Below are 22,655 nucleotides of genomic sequence, written 5' to 3' on the forward strand. Positions count from 1 at the left end.
GAAGATCCACCAGGGAAGAAGAAACATGATGAAAAGGGAGAGGAGTTACGGCCTAGGGCCCAGGAAGGCAAGAAAGACGGTCTCAAAGCACAGGACTCAGAAGTGCTCAGTAAATGTTGGCTTTTGTCATTTCTTTCTTTTTTTTTTTTTTTTGGCTTTTGTCATTTTTGATGGCTTAAATTTCCGAAGAGTGAAGAGGCACCAGGCTTACAAAAAAACCCCATTAAATCCGTTATGTAAGCGCGCAGGCTGCATTAGTTCCGATCCTAGGTGGACCACTTGGCCGTTATACTTCTCTTCCTCAACAGAGAGGACGGTACGTACCTCATCAGGCTGTTTGTGGGCTTAACTGGGACACCCGTGTGACACTTAGCGCTGTACTGACACGCGCCATCCTAACGAGCACGGTCATCCCGTTCTGGGATGGTTCTGGGACGGGGACGCGATTCCGCCCCGGGAGGAGTTTGGCCGCCGCGCACCGCTTCCGACCCCCGGGACCCGGGGAGACACGAGGGGGCGCAGCCCTCCGGCCCCCCGAGGGCAGGATGCGGGAGGTCGGCGCGTCTCCGAATTCCCCGCCGCCTCGCCTGTCTCTCCAGAAGGTACTGTCCCCAGAACAAAGCGGAAACAAGCGACGTGGCTACTAAGAGCAGACACGTGGAGGACGCGTACACCGCCCCGCCCGGGGGCAGCGGACCCGCGGGGACCGACTCCCGCGTCGCGCCCGTGCTTCTGCGCATGTGCGGCAAAGGGGGCGGGCGCGCTCCTCCCCGAGGTTCTCAGCTTTCCCTCTGCGCGCAGCTTGGGCGGGACGCCTCGCGAGAGGTGTGAGTTCTCGCGGGAGCAGCATTCAAAAAGCCCTGGCGCTTACGGGAGAGCTAGCTGAGGGAATGGACGGGCGTCTCGGGTTGTGAGGTGTGTTACCGTCGCGGACCTCGGCGCGGTGCGCCCTCGGCACGAGCTGCCGGCTGCAGCAAGCAGGGGCGAGGGGTGAGGAGAGAGGTAGGGGCGACGGGCCTGGAGGGAGGTGCGTGTGGAGAGGGGCGAAGGGAGCCTCTCGGGGAGTGGGGAAGGCAGGGCCTCAGGGAGCCTGCGGCAGCCGGCGGCCGGGGCGGGGCGGGGCGTGGCGGGGCGGGAGCAGCCTCTGCAGCGCCCCCGGAGTCTTCCCGGCCGGCTTCCGGGCGGGCCTCAGTCTTGCGCTGGCCGCGTGCCCCCCGCCCCCCCCCAGGCCGGGTATCGTGCGTCCGGAAGGGCCGGGCCGGGGGTCCGCCTGCGCGGTCCGGGACCGTAGCCGCCGGCCGGCCACATGCAGCGGTGCAGACTGAGAAGTGCTGCGGAGACTGCGCGCTGTGCTTGCAAGACTGAACAGAAACAGTAAACAGCCCGCTAATGAGCATGAAGATCACACACCCAAATGGTAGTGTTTTGAATGTATTGGGTTGAATAAAATATTGCTAAAATGAATTTCACCTGCATTTACTTTTTTTTTTTTTTTTTTTTTTTGACATGGCTCCTAGAAAAATTTTAAGAATCACCTATCGCAGCTCGTGCTCTTTTTCCGTTGGACGGCGCTGCCCGTCCAGAGAGCGGCTTGTCAGATTCTAATTGCCTCTTGCTTTTAGCTGGGTTAATCTCAAAAAACGCTGTCGGAGAGACGTTATTGCCTTTATCCTAGGGGTGAGAACACAAGATCTTGAACAAGTTGTCCAAGCCCGTGCCTCCAGGGCGTTGTGCAAAGTGGAGTACGCACTAAGGCCTCCCCAGCTCGCCGCCCTAAATGCTTTGTGTATGCTGTTTCTGAGAGGCTGAACAGAAAAGTGCTTAGGAGCACCCGGCTTTGGAGCCAGATCCTGATCCCCATCTCGGGCACTTACTGGCTGCTTACCCTAGGCAAGTTACCTAACCTCTCTGTGCCTCAGTCTGCACGTGTGTAAATGCCAGATATACCTCATATTTCATGGGGTTGTTGAGAGACTTAGATAATATGTGGGAAGCCTCAAGTACTGTGTCTGGCACGTATTAGCTGTAGTTCTTCAACCCGGCTACCTCTGCAGATGGACAGGTTAACTCTTACTCGTCCGTTAGACCTTTGCAAAAAGTCCCTTCTCAGAGAAATCTGTCCATACTCCCTACCCCCACCTCACATCCCAATTTAAGGCATCACTCCCATGTTGATAACTTATAACAAGCTCCCTCGTGCACTTAATCACGCTTATAAGACTTTACAGTTATTTGATTTAATGCATTTCCACTAATGCCTGTAAGATTCAAGAAGGCAGGAGGGATACTGTCTAGTTTTGGGGGGGAGGGGGTCACCATTGTGTCAGCAATAGCACAGTACCAGACACATAATAGGAATTCTAGCAAATCTTGAAAGGATGAGAACACATTTCTTTGGCATCCTTGGACTCTGCTGGCTGGAATGTCTTGAGGCTAGCTCTCTTTTTTTCTTTGGTAAATGTTGATGGCAGTAATGTTTAACTTAGGCCCATCAAGAGAATTAAATGGAATTAAGGAATTAATAATTCCTTTGAAGCACTCTACCTGGCAAATGGTAAATCCTCAACCAATATAGGATAAAAAGTGCAATAATGAGTGCCTACCCCCATTACCTACAGGCTTTGGAAAGGTCTTGTATTTTACTTATTTTTAAAGATTTTATTTATTTGACAGCAGGGGTGAGCAGCAGGGAGGGGCAGAAGGAGAGGGAAAAAGAGTCTGAAGCAGACTCCGCGCTGAGTGAGGAGCTCCACGTGGGGCTGGGTCTCACGACATTGATCACAACCCTGAGATGATGACCTGAGCCAAAACCAAGACTTGGACCCTTAACTAACTGTGCCATCCAGGCATCCTGGAAAGATCTTGTGTTTTAGAGCAGTATCTGTCGGCCCTGGATAACAGGATGCCTTTTTCTTTTCTTCTCTCTGCTGAAACCATATATCTCCTCCTTCATCTTCATTTTTACTTAATAACCTTGCTTCCTCATTTACTGATAAGTTGGAACAGTTAGAAGGGCACTTGTGCAGACTCCCATCACTAATCTACCTACTTATCAGTAGTCTGTACCCATGTATTTTGCTTTCCCTTTAGGTGAAATATTTATGCTCCCATCTAAAATCAGTCCTTGTACATTAGACTTCATTCTTTTTCATCACTTTAGCAGTTCTCCATGTGTTCTATATCGTCAAGTTTTTCTTCTCTCCTGAATCTATCCCATGACATACAACCATGCTGTTATTTTTTCTTAAAATATTGTATCTCAAAACAGATAAACAATCCTACTTCCCTTCAGCTACCACCCCATTTATCTGCTGTGCTTTGCAGCAAAACTATGTTTCCTGTTTTCCCACCATTTTCTCCAACCCTTTTCAGTTGGCTTCCAGGATAATACTTGGCTCTTGGCTTTCCTTGCCTCATTGGTCATGCCTGAGTATATTTTGCTGTCTTCTTTCCCACCTCTTAATGGCTCAGTCCTTGGTCCTCATGGAATTCTGTTAATAACTCCTAGGTTTGTATTTCTAGCCCAGATCCTTCCTGTGCCAACTGGTTACCTGATATATTTCATATTTATTTATATGATATATTTCATATTTAAAGCATAAGCTCCTGATTTTCTTTCAAGACAGTTTTTACTCATAACTTTTGATGGTCCAGCTGATGGCAAATCTGTTCTACTAGTTGCTCAGGCCAGGGGCCTTAGAGGCATTTTTAACCTCTCTTTTTTATACATAACCACATTTAATTTGTCAGAAAATCATGTTGCCTTTACCTTCAAACTATATGCAGAATCTGATTGTTTCTCCCCACCTCCTTTATAATCATCCTTGTGTAAGCTATCTTTATGTTTCCCACTTGCTTCCTTCCAAACGATTCAACATAGCAGCCAAAATGATCCTTTTAAAGTATCAGATCTCTACCCTATACTTTGCAATGAACCCCGATTTCACTTAGAGTAGAAGCCAAAGTCCTTGCAGTGGCCTGATTTGCCTATTGTCTTCTATTCTCTCCTGTGACCTATATTTTATCTTGTTCATTTCTTAGGCATCCTTCTACTTTAGTGCTACCCTTCTGCCTCTACCCCTTTTTCTTTCCTGAAATGGATATGTTGCTAATTCTCTTATCCTCTGCAAGGCTTTTTTCAGAAGTCACCAGAGGGTCTTTCTCCCCAACACTTACTTTAGATTTCATTCTATTATATTATACCTACTTCCAAGTTCCCTTTTTCTGTTCTTTTTTTTTTCTTTTGTTCTTTTTTTCACTTTCAAATGCATTTAATCATGGTACTACTATTGCTTGTCTTCTCACCCTGGAATGTAAGTTTCATGAAAGAACACTGTTTTGTTTTTTTGGGGTTATTTTTTTGTTTTTGTTTTGTTTTCTTTTGGCCCATTTGGCTTCTGATGGATCTCAAATGCATAGAAAGGAGTTAAGCACATAAAGCTTTAAGAAATATTTGTTGAATAATGATTACATTGATTGGAAAGCAGGGAAACACCTTATTAATGACTTGTTGCTCTTTGAATGCAAAGCCGTGTTTAAATCTGGCTTAAGAGATGGGACAATTTGGAAACAATGATGAGTAAGGTTGAATTATAGTGGAATGTTTCTATATAAAATGTTTAAATAAATCCTTGATTGAAAATCTAGAATATAAGAAATGTTCTTTAATTACTCTGAACATGATTCTATTTTGCATGTCTCTTGTGAATAACAGAAAATACTAGTGAGCCTATTATCAATAAAGCAAATTTAATGTGTTCAGAAAATTAATGCTGTTGTGAAAAATTGTGTACGTGATATTCTTTGCCTTACAAACCTTATTCAAAGCTGCCTTTTTATATTCGAAGTAGCAGTCATGCTACTATAAATTCTTGATTTCTTTCGTTGTGCTCTTAATATGATTACCTCTATAATGATATAAATATGAGACACACCCTACCTCAGCATTTAAAGAAGCTTAGCACACAACTGAACAGATTCCTGATAACTACATTTCTTAGAATAAAGTTAAATGTGTTCAATTTTTTTTTTTTTTCTCTCTTTGATTTGGTCTCAAATCAGGTAACAGAATTATCAGACCTTGCTTTTAGAACAAGACACAGCAGCAAATTTGACCATTTAAAATCCAGGAATAAAATCTTCAATACTATGTTTTTATACAGCAGTAGTATTGTAGGGAAAGATATATATATCTTTTATAATTGTTATTGTATGGAATATTTTGTTAAAGCTTAAGTACTTTCATTCCATCTATTTACAGTAGACTAAAAACGGAAAAAAAAAATGGAGGCAGATGTAATTGCAGATCTTCGATGCAAACTCAAAGAGGTTGAAGAGGATCGAATAAAGGCTGCACAGTATGGTTTACAACTGGTGGAGAGCCAGAATGAGTTGCAGATTCAGTTGGATGAATGTCGTAATGAAATGATGACCATGACTGAGGTAGGACCCTGGACTCCTCTGTTTACAAGGGTATGCTTAGCTATTGAAGATTTGTATTGTCTAGTAATTATTATTAGTTTTCTTCCCTTTTGAAGATTTTAGTTTTAGTTCCTATTCACCTCTATCTAAATAGAGATTGGAAGTGATTGAGTTCCTAATATTTTTTTCTGACCCTTTATGTCCTGAATTTGAAAAATCAAATTATTGTTCCCTTCAGCACATAGTAGATTTTTAGATTTCGTTTAGCCTGCACTCTTTCTTGGTTACCTCACTTGTTTCATAGCTATAGAAAACAATCTGTTTTTTTTAAAGATTTTATTTATTTATGAGAGACAGAGAGAGGCAGAGACATAGGCAGGGGAAGAAGCAGGCTCCATGCAGGGAGCCCAATGTGGGATATGATCCTAGAACTCCAGGATCATGCCCTGAGCCAAAGGCAGACGCTTAACCACTGAGCCACCCGGGTGTCCCTTCAGAAAACATCTAAATGTCTCATGATACTATACCAAGTCCAGTTGACCTCTACAGTGTAGATTTGTGTATTCAGTTTCCTACTTACGGACATTTCAAACATAACATAAACATAATAGTTGATTCCCTGCCTGCTAACAAAGCATTCCCTTGCAATTTAGCTTACTTAGTATGTATATAATAACTTGAGCAAAATTTCTAGGAATTTTACTCTATCTCTGTGGCCCTTATTTGTCATGTTTGATCCATCAATAAGTTCTAAGAACCTAACCTACAAAACATCGATCTGTGCTACTGCCGCTCTAATCCAGACCGTCCTCATCTGTCCCCAAGATTACTGTTGTAGCCTTTAACCAGGTTGCTTGCTTCCCTCATTGCGTTTCGTGCCATTCATTTTTCACACAGGAGCCACATGGCCATTGAAAAATAAACAAAAGATCATGTCACGGCCCCGCTAAAAACACAATTGTGATTTCCAAGTATATTTACATCAAAATCCAAACTCTTTACCTGTATTTGCAGATTCCTATGTGATCTGACCCATGCCAACCCTTGACCTCATCTAAACTACTTTCCCTTATGCTAAGGTATACTAGTCCCACCTTATGGACTTTACATGAGCTGTTGCCTTCACCTGTATTGCACATCCCCTCACTGTCATGGATTGAGTCCTCAACCTTTAGGTGTCTGTTAAATGTCACCTCAGCTGAGAGGCCTTCCCTGAGAGTGTTTTGTAAAGTTGCTGTCATTCACTAATTCAGCTAATTAACTCCAGATTATAAACTCCATGAGAGAGGGAATTTTGTCTGTTTTGTTCACTGCTATATGTGTAACATCTGGCACACATTTATTGAAAGTATTAATTAGGGCGGTCTGGGTGGCTCAACAGTTTAGCGCCGCCTTCAGCCCAGGACGTGATCCTGGAGACCTGGGATCGAATCCCACGTCAGTCTCCCTGCATGGAGCCTGCTTCTCCCTCTGCCTGTGTCTCTGTCTCTCTTTCTCTCTGTCTCTCATGAACAAATAAATAAAATCTTTATTTTTTAATTTTTTTTAAAGATTTTATTTATTTATTCATGAGAGACACACACACACACACACACACACACACACACAGAGAGAGAGAGAAAGAGAGAGAGAGGGCCACAGAGATACAGAGTAAAAGAGCTCCTTGCATGGAGCCTGATGTGGGACTTGATCCCGGGTCTCCAGGATAACACCCTGAGCTGCAGGCGGCACTAAACTGCTGCGCCACCCAGGCTGTCCTAAATAAAATCTTTAAAAATAAAAAAAGTATTAATCTTATGTAGTAAATGCTCAGTAATATGTTTAAACTTTGATCTCAAGATTTAAGTATAGCAAAAAAAAAAAAAAACCTTACGTATTTTTCTTATTTAATTTTATTTTTAAAAGCTTACTGAAGGACTTTGAACTAATGCTATTTTTTAATCTTTAAACTTCCCTGTCAGAGATCACCTGGGTGGCTCAGTGGCTAAGGGTCTGCCTTAGGTTCAGGTCATGAATTTGGGGTCCTGGAATTAAGCCCTTGAGTCAGGCTCCCTGCTCAGTAGGAAATCTGTTTCTCTCTCTCACTCTGCCCTTGCCGCCTGCTTGTGCACTGGCACTCTCTCTGTCAGATGAAAAAATAAAAACTAAACAAACAAAAAACCAACTTCCCTGTCAGAAGCAAAAGCCCTCTTAAATCCTCCTTTTGTCTCAATACTATATTCATTGAGTAGTCATTTGTGAACGTTTCTCAGATGACTACATTCTAAAAGTAAAGGATAATTTAGTATTTTTCTTTGTGCCCTGTCTACTAGTTTATTTTCAGAGCCATAAGTAGAGCATAATGTTATCAAACCAAGTAATTATCACTGGGAAAACTGAAGTGCTACTAAATGTTTTTGTTTTTGCTTTCCCTAGCAGAGATTACTTGATATGTTGACATGTCATGGAACACCTTTTAATTCCTTGTTGGGCATAGAAGCAATTACCACATGAGTAGCTAAAATCCTCCAGGCTTTTTGTAAGACTGATTAGCTACAGTTATTCCAGGTCTAACAGGTGGTTGTTCCTTAGCAGCAAATATGTGAAACAGGAATGAAACAGTTGAGGGTGAGAATTGTTTATATATGATGGCTTTAAGTTATCTTTATGTAATTGAATTATAATTGAATCTTGTTTTCAGAATTACGAACAAGAAAAATATACGCTTCAGAGAGAAGTTGAACTTAAGAGTCGAATGTTGGAAAGTTTGAGCTCTGAATGTGAAGCCATTAAACAACAGCAAAAAACACACTTGGAGCAATTAAAAGAACAGCTTAGCAGAAGCCATGGACAAGAAGTAAATGAACTAAAAAATAAGGTTTGGATATCTATATGTCAAAACAAAAATGCTTCGTACTTATGGAGTTAGCAATCTGTAAATTTTAGTGATGAAGATTTTCTTAATACCATCTAGGGAAAATAGTTGAGACAAGGGCTCCATCATCATAATATTGGGAGTGGGAACACTGAGAAACAAGAGTTTACCAAAGGGACTTGTATTGATAACATTCTACTAATTAAATATAATTATTTAATTTCAATAACTAAAAATTTTTTTATGGAGTTTCAGTTTAGTGAAAAGCATGACCTTGCTTATAATGCATAGTATGGCAGTCCCCTTTCAGAAAGACCAGTCTCCTAACTTTCACAGAAAGGAGTAGTACACTTTGTAACCTACAAAAGAAACCAGTAGTTTATTGTAAGTTAATAAACATTAGAATTGATACTTTCTAGTTTAGTTATTGAAGATCAGCTAATGGCATATGATCTACTTCTTACAACTTAATAAGAAAGGTGCCATTATTGTCTCTGTATAACAGAGGAGGAAACCAATGTTTAAACAGATGAGTAAATTGAACAAAAATCACAGAAATCCATCAAGATTTGAACTGAAGCTGTCTGCTTCAAAGCCCATGTTACTGTACTTAGTCTAACAATATGTTATACTGGCTTCATCTCACACATAAAAATAAGTCACCTATTCTTTTTCAGTACCACCAACTATTCAGTTACTTCAAAGGAATTCAGAACCTTTATCATGGCTCTTCTTTTTATAGAGTCCCTATTTTCCAGACCCTTCTCTATAAAACCTTACCTGACATTTGGCCTGTTTTCTAATATTCTGTGTTTATGTAGCATCTTTTAAGATTTTTCCAGATCTGTACCACCTTTACTCTTAAATGATTTCTTTAAATTGACTCTCTTTTAAAATATATTCTCATTTTAAGTAACAATGTCAAGGAAATTATATATTCGAGCTGGTTATGTTTTTTCCTAAATTGTAGTCAGATGAATATGACTATCAAAATGTGCTTTCTTATAATACCTAGAATCATCTTGCATTCATGCTGGCAAACAGTAATCTACCTTGTCTGAAACTAATCTGACTTGAGGCACCAATGACTGATAATGATGCATTCTCCTCCCCCTCCATTACCCCCTACCATGTTATTTTCATTTTAGCAGTAGCTTTCATTACCTAAACAAACAAACAAAAAATAATATAGTAAATACTCAGTATCTGAGGCAAGGCACTTGCCTAAGAGGTGGCTTTTTGGCAAAGACTAAATTAGTCAAAAAATGTTTTCAGTCTCCTATCACCTGTGCCAAAATTTTGGAGTTTTACTTCATATCTTTCTCACAATACTTCATCAACCAGTTCTAAGAACTTGATATACAAAGCATCCATCTCTACCGCTATAATTCTAGTCCACATCACCATCTTCTCTCCCCTAGACTACTATTATAACCTTCTCTCCAGGTAGTTGGCTTCCATCATTTCTATTCATACCATTCACTCTTCACATAGCCGCCAAAGTGGCCAGGAGTCCAGACCTACTTTGATTACTTGTATGGACTATTTGTTATGTTTGTGAGACAAAGCATACCACTGTTAAAAGGTGCTTAGTCTGTAACCAGATAGGAAACCTTAATATTAATAGTCTGATCATACAGTAAGTTTGGGTCAGTCAGTGATGTTTTTCAGAAAGATGGCCACATTTCAACATAGATCATTCACCTGAAATTTTTTTTCACATCATGAAAATAGAAAAGGGAAAATAAGTCAAGAGGCTCTTATTTTTTAAATTGAAAACAGGTATCAGGATATAATCTAAGAATGTTGATACTTAATTGAAGATAATTCAGTATAGGTAATAACTATAATCCTGGACATCAAGATTTTTATTGATAACAGAAATTGTTTAGTGAATGCTAGTCATGGTGCTGAATGTTTTACCCACCTGATCTCAGTTGAGAGCCACACAATAACCTAGTAATGGTAGATATAATCATTTACCAATTTTACCTAAAAGGAAGGAAACAGTTTAAATCTAGGTTTCACCCTAAAACTTCATCCTTCTGCATAAGTTTGTTTCCTTTAAACTTACATTTTTAGTTTTCCAAGATTCAGAACTATATGAAGGTGTAATTAGTTTTGTTCAGCTTGACTATCTCATTAAAATAGTTACTCTGCAGATACCAGAATAATTTGTACTATAACTATATATTCTGATGACCTTCAATTGCCTTTTGATTTTTTAAGATTGCAGATTTTCCTTTTTTACTTTAGTTAGAAAAACTGAAAGCAGAATTAGATGAAGCTAGGCTCAGTGAAAAGCAGCTGAAGCACAAAGTAGACCATCAGAAGGAACTCCTTTCATGTAAATCAGAGGAAATGCGAATAATGTCTGAGCGTGTACATGAAAGCATGTCTTCAGAGATGCTGGCTCTTCAAATTGAGCTGACTGAAATGGAAAGTATGAAGGTAATTTTTATGGCATCTATGTTTCTAGGTTATTTTCTTTTTTCTTGTATTTTTTCTACATGTTTTTGTTATGATCCTTAGGTAATTTTAAGGCTAAAACATTTTTTGCTTAACTTTGATGTAACTAATTAAAAAATATTTTATAGAGTTTTTAGGTGGATTACTCATTCACAGTAAGGTTTTAGATTGTGTGATTATGTAAGGCAGATTACCTTTAGATTAATTAAAGCTCTGGAAGAACTTAGAGTCATTAACTCTAACCCTTCTTTGTGTCATAAAAGCCCTATATAAAACATTGGTTTCATGGAAATTGATATGCATATGAATGTAGATATTTTTCATTGCAGGGTAAGGTTAATTAAAAATTAAAAGCTTAAATTCATAAGAAAGAAAGATAGCCTTTCATTTGGTTCCTTGATAAAAAATTTAGTATTTTTATTTTATTATGCATTTTACAACTGTTGACTGGCTCTTTAGTTTTAGTTTTGGGTGTGAACCACTTCTGATAGATAAACTGAGCAGCTGCTAAATGAAAGATTATTCAGGACAATTTCGTCTTTTTCAATTCCTGTTGAATAGACTACCCTCAAAGAAGAAGTGAATGAACTACAGTACAGACAGGAACAACTAGAACTTCTTAGTACCAATCTAATGCGCCAGGTAGACCGGCTTAAAGAAGAAAAAGAGGAGCGAGAAAAAGAAGCAGTTTCTTACTATAATGCCTTAGAGGTACTATGACTAGAGTAACATTCTCTTTTCCAGTTTATAATAAGTTGTTTCCTTGCTAATCTAACCTCTATGAGCTAAATTGTTTTTTCTCAAATTTAGAAAGCTCGTGTAGCAAATCAGGATCTTCAGGTGCAATTAGACCAGGCACTCCAGCAAGCCTTGGACCCCAGTAGTAAAGGCAACTCTTTGTTTGCAGAGGTACGTAGCAAATACTCCACTGATTAGATTAACATTTCGCTTAATACAAGAGTAATTAACCATGTAAAAATTTTCTAGGTGGAAGATCGAAGGGCAGCAATGGAACGTCAGTTTATCAGTATGAAAGTCAAGTATCAGTCACTAAAGAAGCAAAATGCATTTAACAGAGAACAGATGCAAAGAATGAAGGTATAGCGTTATCACCATTGAAGGTTTATTAGACCTATTTTGTATCTGTATTACATGTACAGATGAACCAAAGAAAGCATCTTTTCCTTCAAAGAGTGTACTTAGTTGTTTTGTTTTGTTGTTTGGTTTTTTGTTTTTTTTTTAAGATTTTTATTTATCCATGAGAGAGAGGTGGGGGGGCAGACACGTAGGCAGAGGGAGAAGCAGGCTTCTCACTAGGAGCCCGATGCAGAACTCAATCCCAGGACTCCGGGATCAGGCCCTGAACCAAAGGCTGACGCTCAACTGGTGAGCCAAAGGCAGGCAGACACTTAACTGCTGAGCCACCGAGGCATCCCTGTACTTAGTTGTTTCTAGAACTGCATGATTTTAGAAAAAAAATCTTTAGATTGACTGAAAGATTATTATATTTTATTTCAAAAAATTAATCCTTTAGTAGATATTTAGTAGTAGTATAGTTAACATCCATTGGTTTATTATTAATTTTTTTAATGGTTATTCAACAGCTTTCCCAGAAATATATAAATTTTGTGTGGTAGAAAAAAAATTTGGAAAGTTTTTATTTCCAGCTATTGGCCTGGCGTTTAGCACAGGCTTAAGGTTCCTACTTTTTTAGATTTTATGTATTTATTCACGAGTGACACAAAGAGGCAGGCTCCATGCAGGGAGCCCCATGTGGGACTCGATCCCAGGACTCCAGGATCACGACCTGGGCTGAAGGCAGGCGCTCAACCACTGAGCCACCCAGGCCTCCCCTAAGGTTCCTACTTAAACGAAAACTAGCTCTCTCACCATTCTTTAGTTCTCCGGCAAAGGCTAATTAGTGAGATTTGAATAATCTTTTCTTGTAGTTCCTCAAGTCAAGCATATAGGCCGTTTTTAATTTTTTTTAACTTTTTATTTAAATTCAATTTAATTAACGTATTATGTTAATATATTTATATTGAAGATTCCTTCGGTATCCTTAGGTGCCTTTTACCTTTGTTTCCATCTTGTCATTTGTGAATCTCACCGTTATAAATATGAGTAGCTTAATAATTTCCCCCACTTAATACTGTTGAAGTTAATCAAAATTTTTGAGAAACCCCATTAGACCCTAAATGACCGTGCATGTGATGAGTAAAGTACAACATTATACCGTTTGGGCAGACTTATTTAATTAAGTGATGCTTCTGGATCCTAGCCATTCAGTTCAATTTTATGTTTCACAGAAGTGCAAAAATTGTTATAGATAGCAGATATTACTCCTAAGTACTTAAATAAGTACTCGAGTTATATCTGTAACTAAACTTTTTGATAGAGAGACACCTGGGTGGCTCAGTGGTTGAGCGTCTGCCTTAGGTTCAGGTTTTGATCCCAGGGTCCTGGGATCAAGTCCCACATCAGGCTTCCTGAAGGGAGCCTGCTTCTCCCTCTGCCTGTGTCTTTACTTCTCTCTCTGTGTCTCTCATGAATAAATAAATAAAATCTAAAAAAAAAAAAACAAAACAAAAACTTATTGATACAAATAGTTTAAAATTATTAGATTATTAAACTAGACATAGTGAGTTTAGTTTCCAAACTGAGCTCTAGAGATAGTACAGAATACGCATTGTACCACAAATGTAGTTATCGGGATCTTCCTTTCCCCCACTCAGTTCTCTGTGTGGGGTGGGGTGAGGTTGTAATTTTTTTTTATTTTTCTAGTTACAAATTGCCACATTGCTACAAATGAAAGGGTCTCAAACTGAATTTGAGCAGCAGGAACGGTTGCTTGCCATGCTGGAGCAGAAGAACGGTGAAATTAAACACCTTTTAGGTGAAATTAGAAATCTGGAGAAATTTAAGGTAAAGATAACCCCTTCAATAACACAGCCAGATTTGGTTTGAATATCTTAAATCAGTTGACCCTTGAAAACACGGGGCCTAGGGATGCCCAACCCCGTGCAGTTAAATATTTGTATAACTTTTGACTCCTCAAAAATTGTATGAGTAGTTTACTATTTACCAGAAGCCTTATTAATAATAGAAACAGTTGACTGACACATATTTTGTGTGTTACACGTGTTATACACTGTATTGTTAAAGTTTAGAGACAGCGAAATATTAAGAAAATTATAAGGAAGAGAAAATATATTTATAGTTCTCTACTATGAAAAATTCACATATGAGTGGATCAGTGCCATTTAAACCTGTATTGTTCAAGGGCAACTTGATTAACCTAATTTGTTATTTATCTTAAGTAATAAGAATTGTTGTTTTCTTTAGAGTTTATATGAAAGTACAGAATCTAAGCTTTCTGCCAACTCTGGCACTCTGGAAGATAACACCTATTACACAGATTTACTTCAGATAAAGCTTGACAACTTAAAGTAAGTGTTGGGTGCTTAGAAAGCTGGATATTCTCTTGACTTGCTTATAAAAAGTAGTATTAGTGACTACAGATTTTTGTTTTCAAATTGCCAAAAGAATTTCCAGAAAAGAAAAGCATCAAAAATATCTTTGCATAGCAAATAAGATATATTCAAGATATAATTTGTGCTGGTTATTGAAGAAAAATACTTTCAATGAATTATTAAATATTTTTGGGATCCCTGGGTGGCGCAGCAGTTTGGCGCCTGCCTTTGGCCCAGGGCGCGATCCTGAAGACCCAGGATCGAATCCCACGTCGGGCTCCCGGTGCATGGAGCCTGCTTCTTCCTCTGCCTGTGTCTCTGCCTCTCTCTGTCTCTCTCTGTGGCTATCATAAATAAATAAAAATTAAAAAAAAATAAAATAAAATAAATAAATAAATAAATATTTTTATTTCTCCATGTTTAGTATTTTAGATTTTTAAATGAGGTGCACCTGGTGGCACAGTAGTTGAGCATCTGCCTCTGCCTCAGGGTTGATCCCAGGGTCCTGGGATAGAGTCCCGCATCAGGCTTCCTGCAGGGAGCCTGCCTCTCCCTTTGCCTATGTCTCTGCCTCTGCGTGTCTCTCATGAATAAATAAAATCTTAAAAAAAAAAAAAAAAATGGTAACTGTAAAGAACTTTGACATAGAAAATATACCCTAAATTTTTCAGGAATAAATATCTAATTTGGAACTTAAAAGGAAATTATTTACACGTGCACTAATGTGGAAGGAATATTTTCCTCCTTCCCTTTGAAGAATGCATGACATTTTTTATTTGAAAGTGTTATTGTTAAAAGCTAGAGGAAACAAACAGGGTTGCTGGAGGGGAGGTCGGTGGGGGTATGGGTTAATTGGGTGATGGGCATTAAGGAGGGCATGTGATGTGATGAGCACTACTAAGTGTTATACACAACTGATAAATTATTGAACACTACATGTGAAACTAATGATGTACTCTGTTGGCTAATGAATTTAATTTTAAAAAACTTACTTTGTTTAGTGTTTCTTTGTTACTTAAAACTGCAAGGAAGTATATGTTTATCTGAGAGTTCAAATATGTAATAAAATATTTGCACTAAAGAATATGTTTTACAAATATGTGTATAAAACAGTTATGTATGTTATGTAAATATTCCTTGGTTCTCCTTTTTTTATTTACATAGCAAAGAAAATGAAAACACTAAAGGTGAATTGTCCATACAACGAATGAAAGCATTATTTGAGAGCCAGCGGGCTTTGGATATTGAGAGAAAACTTTTTGCAAACGAAAGATGTCTCCAGCTCTCCCAAAGTGAAAATATGAAACTGAGAGCTAAACTAGATGAGCTAAAACTGAAGTATGAACCTGAAGGTATGCATGTCTCATATATTTTATCTTTTAAATTATGAGAAGCTCTGAGAAATCATACCAAGTTTTTTTCTTACTATAGCTTTATGCAGATCCTATTACAAACTAATTTGTGCGTATGTATCTCTAAAAAAAAAAACCTACAAAATGTGTAGGAAAATTCAGAGATCTGGGTACTGCGTATATATGAATAAATAGATATTCTGTTGGATATCTGTATATTAGAACCTTGATAAAGTTTAAAAACCTTAGAAACCTTTCCATTTACAATTGCAACATCTTATGCAATATTAAAGAGTTTTATTTTATTGAGGCAACTGATGTTTGGGAGCTATATTAGTTAATATTGTTTATAGAAAACCTAAAATAATGGAGACTTAAACAAAATAAGTATTAATTCCTCCCCTTACAAAAGTCTAGAAGAGGCATTCTACAACTGGTCAGAGTGTCAGGATTTAGGCTTTCTTTTCATTGTTCATCAGTGTAATCCTTGAGCAGAATTGAGTCATGTGGCCTCACCTACCTACAAGAAAAGCTGAGAAATGCAGTTTTGATTCTCAGAGGCCATGTTCCCAACTACATCACAGGATTTTTTTTTTTTTTTTTTTTTTTAGTGTAATGGACATATAATACTCTATTACTTTCAAGTTTATATCATGATTTGATATTTATACATTATAAAATTACCATGATAAGTTTAGTTACAGTCTGTCACCATGCAAAGGTATTACAATATTATTGGGTATACTCTTAAGGGTTCTATTATTGAGGAAAACTACTAGGACCAATGTTAGAGGACAACTAGCACGTCTAATCACTGAGGTAGAAAATAGCCTTACCATATGAACTCTGCATCTTAGACACTAAACAGAGTGATTTTATTGTTTGTTTGTAAGTTAAAAAAAAAAAAAAGGCTAAAAGTAAAAAAGCCTAAGAATACAATGATTCTTAGACAAAAAAAAAAAAAAAAGTGTTTTTACATGTTTTAGGTTATAGATTTTCAGCCATTTTTTGACCTTACATTGTTTACATGCCTAAGATTGTCTTCATTTTTGTCTCAGTGACTTGAGTGATTCTTAACAGTAATGGGGAGATTGTTAGCAATAGTAAGGTTTTATATAGTTGATAAAGGCTTCTCTTTCATCCTTTTTCTCTTCCTTGATTCTAATAGGCTTTCCTAATTAAGAATTATACATTATGAATTTCAAAAGTCTGCTGAACTAAACATAGCCAAGAGACAGAGGGAAGTATAGTGAATTTAGTTGATGTGAGGAACAATATAAGAGAAAGGGAAAATGATTTAAAAAGAGCCGTGTAGAGTAGGAACACTAATCCCATGTCCCAACCATGCTTTTTCCAACTTCACTAACTTTGATTTTGAAAATGAATGGCCCATTGGTATGGGGATAGGGAAAAGATTAGAACAATTAATTCAGTGACTGTAAATAAACCTGCATAGGGGATGGAATGATGTTACATTAAAGCAGTGGTGGTAGGAGGCTATTGCCGTAGACTGCAGTAAGACATACAGTGGTTTGAACTTGAGAAGTATCCATAAGTAGAAGTACTCGGATTTTGAATATATTTTGTAGATGGGGTGAATAGGCACAGGTTGCCTCAGAGAACTTGACTTCTTTGCAATGTAATCACTATAACACATAATATCAAGTGGACTGGATGTTTTTAATTCCCATTTTACAGCTAAAGAAGATAAAGCTCAAGAGGCTAAGTACTTCCCAAAGTTACTCAGCTGCAGAGTGCTAATATGGGATTTGTACCTGGATTCCTTGACTCTTAACCCCTGTATCCTTCCTTACCTCCACACTGAAGTCTGTTAAAGCCCTGTGTAACTTTTATAACAGTATCAAAACATAAACGTTTTCATTGCGAAAACTAAATCTTTTGAGTTCCCAAGGAAAAATTTATAGTCAGATAACCTTTTAAAGATATAGTTAGTGAAGTCTATGAAAAAGAAAGGATAAAAGACAATATATTTCAATAAGGAGATAAGTGGGTTTCAAAAGAATGAAGAGTAGGAGAGGAAAAAACTGTATAACTAGTTCTGTCTTTTTACTATATCTTTGTTTTGACTTATTGAATATATTTTTAATGGTTTTTATTCTCAGAGAAAAGTGAAGTGCCTGTACCCAAGAAGAGGCGTGAGGTCTTGCCTATGGATGTAACCACCCCTAACAATGTATGTGCTAAAAATGCTGTTGGGGAAGAAGATTATAGATTACCCCCTCAGAAAGTGGAGGCCCAGTGCTATCCCAGCAGTTCAGAAGATAACAACTTGCAGTTAGAAAAGACAGTTTCTATAAATACACTAGGAATCAGTCTTTCTCCTCACAAAAGCCTGCCCATGGACATTCAGCCAATGAAGGAAAAGAAATGTGTGAAACTTCTAGGAGTTTCAGCTGACTCTGAAGCCTTAAGTGAAAGAAGTGGAAACACCCCAAATTCTCCCAGGTCAGTGTCCTCTTTTCTTCAGGGCAACCAGCAGACCTCTCCATCTCTTCTCTATCGCTGCATGAACTGTGCTATCTGTTTCTTTATCTATTTTCTTAATATTGCATGTAGTATAATTCCCCAGTTTCATCTACCTTCTTTCAATTTTTCTAAAACTTTACGAAAAACTAAAACAATTGCAAAGGGAAAGGACTCCTGAATAAGGGAATTATTTTCAAAAGTTACATTTTGTTCGTTCATAAAGCAAATATCAAAGCTTAGTACATCTCTGAATGTTTTGTTGGTTTGAATAAATTGTACAGTTGGTTATTTTTTCCCTAGTTCAAGAGTGGCCATGAAAGAAAAATTATCTCCTAAAATGGCTTTCCAATAGTCTAAGAAATTTCAGCCTTCTAGAAGACTGTTAGGTGAAATTTTTATGGCTTTTGAAAATGTCTGTCATAAGTCTTTAAGATTGAGCTTTGATTTTGACATTTTTAAATATCAAAAGTAATTCATTTTCATTTTATATCAAAACTTCAGAACCTCCAGTTTCTACATATTTGAGTTTGTGACTAAAAGAGGAAGTGTCAGACATGTATGTTGATACGAATTAACATTTTAAGGGCCTTATCTTTTAAAAAAATAATACAGATGGGAAGATAAGAGAAAGTGAGTGAAAGAGAAAGGGAGGTAACAGTGGCTGAGGCTGGGGGGAATAAAACACAAGCTCAGGGTGTGTATAGCAGGACCAAGAGTAGGGCAAAGAGAAATGAATGAGGAAAATGGAGAAGGTGATAAAAAGATAATGAAGAATGTCTGTATGCAATGGAACAATAGATGCATTTAAAACAAATATCTTTAGACATTTAAAAAATTAAGCATAGTGAAAAGAGCTTGGATTTGAAAGGAGATCTTTAAGGTGCTACTAGGGCTACGTGAGTTGTAGACGGGAGGGTACAGAATAAGGCATTTTACAAGTGTGCATTTGAGTTAATACAGTCAGACGTAGCCCACCTTTGTAAAGGGCTGTTTTGTATGTTTTATCTGATTTTTATTTTTAAAGTCTTCAGTGCTACTAAAATTGGTGCTCTACAGTGAAAGCACCTCAACAATGTGAGCTGCTGTTAATTTTAAGAGAAGTACAGTTGACCCTTGAATAACACAAGTTTGAACTATGTAGATCCACTTACATGTGGATTTTTTGGTAAATGCAGTACATTGTTGCAAATGTATTTTCCTTAAGATTTTTTCTTATAACATTTTTTTCTCTAACATTATTATAAGAATACAGTATATAATATATACAAAATATGTGCTGATTGTTTATGTTATGGATAAGGCTTCCAATCAAGAGTAGGCTATTAATACTTAAGTTTGGGAGGAGAGTACAAGGATTTTTGACTGTAAGGGTCGGTACCCTTGACCCCTGCATTGTTCAAAGGTCAACTGTAATTTATTACTCCATTCCTTAAATTTTTATATTAACATGATAGGTCTCATAAAATAAAAGTTTATTATTCTCAAGGAAAAAGTAAATTCAAATGAATTATGTCACACACATACACATTGCACATACAGAGTTCCGAGTACTTCTGAAATGAATTCAATAGATTATGCTTGTATATGTGATTCATTGTGTAAGTGTGCTTGACCATTGTATATTTCTGGAGGTGAAGTTCCAGAATTGATCAGTGCAGACCTTGCTATCTGTGTTGTCTTCATTTCTTTTTCTGTCTTTTTTTGTTTGATAAAAGTTACTTAAGAAAATGTATTTAGCTACTTGTTTGACTCAAATTAAGTAGCGTGTTGGAATTTTGTCTGGCAAATTAAACAAAAACAAATAAAATACCACAAAACATTTGTTTTTGTGTATGTGTGAGTCCATCTGCTAACTTAAGACGTTTCCAACCTTTTGCTCTCTGCATGATTAACTTAGACACAATCTGGTGATAATATTGTAACAATAAATACGGGTTTACTGGGAACTTCACTATTGCATGCTTTATAAATTTAATTGATGCTCTTGCTAGAAAATCTGTATAAACCTTTTAAAATATCTCTCCACTGTTTATTTTTTCTTAAATTATTATTATGCTAGTTGAAATTCAGCTTGTTTAGGGTTTTTTTCTGAGACAGATTGGTATGCATGTGGTCCAGGATTCCATGTTATTTTAATCTTGTGTTTGCCTTTTGTATGTCAACGTTAACATTACAGTTGTGCTCTAGCATTTAACTATTTTTTAGGCATACTTACCCTAATAGACATCCCATTGTATTTTAATTCTTTAATTTACACTTTGCCATGACTTTTATCAACCTTAAAAATATTTCTTAAGGCATTTAAAAAATTAAGAGTTGATATAAAAAAGTTTCTTTTAGAGAGGCAGTGACTTAGTTCTTAATGGTTTTGGAGTCAACTGTAATTTTTTCCTCATAAACAAAAAATTGATCATGTCTCATTAGAGGCCCATTATATGAGAGGTTTGTTCTTTAATTTTTTTAACCACATTTGAATTCAGAGTGGATGCTTTAATACCTGTAGGTTAGCTGCTGAATCAAGGCTTCAAACAGAAGTTAAAGAAGGGAAAGAAACTGCAAGCAAATTGGAAAAGGAAACTTGTAAGAAATCACACCCTATTTTATACGTGTCTTCCAAATCAACTCCAGAGACCCAGTGCCCTCAGCAGTAAGGACTTTTCTTTAATGAGAGTAAGGTACCACTTGCCCAAATGCTTGATTTGGAGCTTAGTTAGGATTGTCTTTATCTGAAATATACAACGTTACAGGTTATTTCTTTCCACCTATTGTGACAAGACCTGGCATTTTCATGTTCCTCTGACCAAATATTCAAAATTTGGTTGTGATTCTAACCAGAGGAGTTCCTTAAATGATGACTCTTCCTGGAGCTTCTTGAATTACAGCTTCTTTATTACAGAATAATAACCAAAAGAAAGTGTTATAAATCTATTTGTTGCATTGTATATGGATTTTTTTGAGGTGTTATTAAAACATACCTTCAAAGTCACATATTTGAAAAGAGAACACAAAATTAACTATTAACTATTATATTTTCCTATGTAGTTTTTAATGAACTTAGTTTTTCACTATAAGGATAGAAAATTTGGTTTAAAAATATATATTATTGTAACTGGATTTTGTCAGTGTTTTAAATAGCTATGTCCATCTTATGTCCATCTTTGTGTTCATGTACGTGATTTAAATTTTATGTTTCGAGGATATGAAAAATAAAATTTTGAAATTTAAAATGACTGGAATAATTTATCCCCTTTCTATTTTTTTTTTTTTTTACTGTATAGATAACACATTGTTATCAAAAGGGGATAAAGGAAATAAGATGAAATGTCACAGATTCTTAATTCCCTGGTTCACAAAATTTTTATGTATATACATATATACATAAATTTTAATGTATATACATATATAATTTATGTAATTATATACATATATATATATTTTTTTTAAATTCTAAACTTGCCAAATAAAGACTTTTTTTTTTCCTTTAAATGATTATAACCTGGTCTACAACTTAATTTCATACATACTGTACGTGGTTATATTTATATATTAAGAGAGGAGTGGTGGTGGAGGGAGTGAAAGATAATTATGTTAAGAACTTGGCTTATGTGATTATGGAGGCTGGCAAGTTCAAATCATAAGGGTGGACCTGGAGACCCAAGGAAGAGCCAGCATTACATACAGTTCAGATCTAAAGGCTGTTTGCTGCAGAATTCTCTCTTGCTCCAGGGAGCTCAATCTTTTGTTTCTAAACAGGACTTGTACTAATAACACAAATAGACCTACTCACATGGAGTTGAGTGTGCTTTACTCAGAGGCTAAAGATTTAAATGTTAATTTCATCCAAAAACACTCTCATAGAAATATCCAAAATAATGTTTGACCACACATCCAGCCTCCGTGGCGTGGCCCTGCCAAGTTGACACATACAATTAACCATTATAGTGGTTTAGATAAGTTTATTGAAATATATTAGGTAAAAGGAAATTGCCTCCCACTTCTAAGAAATTAAATATTATATTTTTTGCAAAAAGTGTTCTCTAAGGAATTTAGAGATTTCACAGTAAATAATATCTCTTGCAAAAATAAGTAGCTGAAGGCACTAGCAAATGAAGATTTTAACCTCAGGATAATAACAAATATTTGACCGTATTCATTGTACACTATAAAATGTAGATCAATTCCTTCCAATATTGACTTTTTTACTATGACGCGTGTGCTCAGGGTGTAAAAATAACCCTTCAGAGCTCACAGTTTAATAGACCATTGTAGATGAGTAGTAGCAGTGCTGTTATTACTAATAGTAACAATTATATTTAACATTTGAATAAATCTAACGTCCAGGCATTCTTCAAAGCCCTTTCATGTATTAACACAGTTAACCGTCCCAATATCTCTGGGAGTTAGATATTGTACTTACTCATTATCTTCATTTTATAGATGAGAAAACCAAAGAGAAGTTACTTGTCCAAGGGCACAGGTGTTAGTGATGAAAAATATGTGGTAAAGGTTGTTAATAGCAGAATATAAAATTCATAAAAGAATCCATCAAGAAGATGGGATAATAGTAAACATGCAGCTAACAAGAAACCCCAAAATATA

At 36.9% G+C, this 22,655-nt stretch overlaps 1 protein-coding gene across 6 annotated transcripts; it reads left to right on the forward strand.

Moving 5' to 3' along the window:
• The first annotated feature begins 798 nt into the window (after nt 1-798).
• SPDL1 (spindle apparatus coiled-coil protein 1) lies at nt 799-21,507 on the forward strand. Of its 6 annotated transcripts, none has more exons than XM_041750894.1 (12): nt 806-915; nt 1,229-1,417; nt 5,261-5,442; nt 8,102-8,278; nt 10,532-10,726; nt 11,306-11,455; nt 11,555-11,653; nt 11,732-11,842; nt 13,529-13,669; nt 14,090-14,193; nt 15,382-15,569; nt 17,693-20,518. In XM_041750894.1, the coding sequence occupies exons 3-12, from the start codon at nt 5,284-5,286 to the stop codon at nt 18,232-18,234; spliced, it is 1,866 nt and encodes a 621-aa protein (XP_041606828.1). In that variant the 5' UTR covers nt 806-915; nt 1,229-1,417; nt 5,261-5,283; the 3' UTR covers nt 18,235-20,518. The 6 variants fall into 6 exon arrangements, with proteins under 6 accessions (XP_041606829.1, XP_041606828.1, XP_041606826.1 ...); XM_041750892.1 differs by having other exon boundaries at nt 812-1,002; XM_041750893.1 differs by having other exon boundaries at nt 812-990.
• Nucleotides 21,508-22,655: the final 1,148 nt, after the last annotated feature.

The sequence above is a fragment of the Vulpes lagopus genome, chromosome 3, assembly GCF_018345385.1.
Source record: "Vulpes lagopus strain Blue_001 chromosome 3, ASM1834538v1, whole genome shotgun sequence".
NCBI lineage: Eukaryota > Metazoa > Chordata > Mammalia > Carnivora > Canidae > Vulpes > Vulpes lagopus.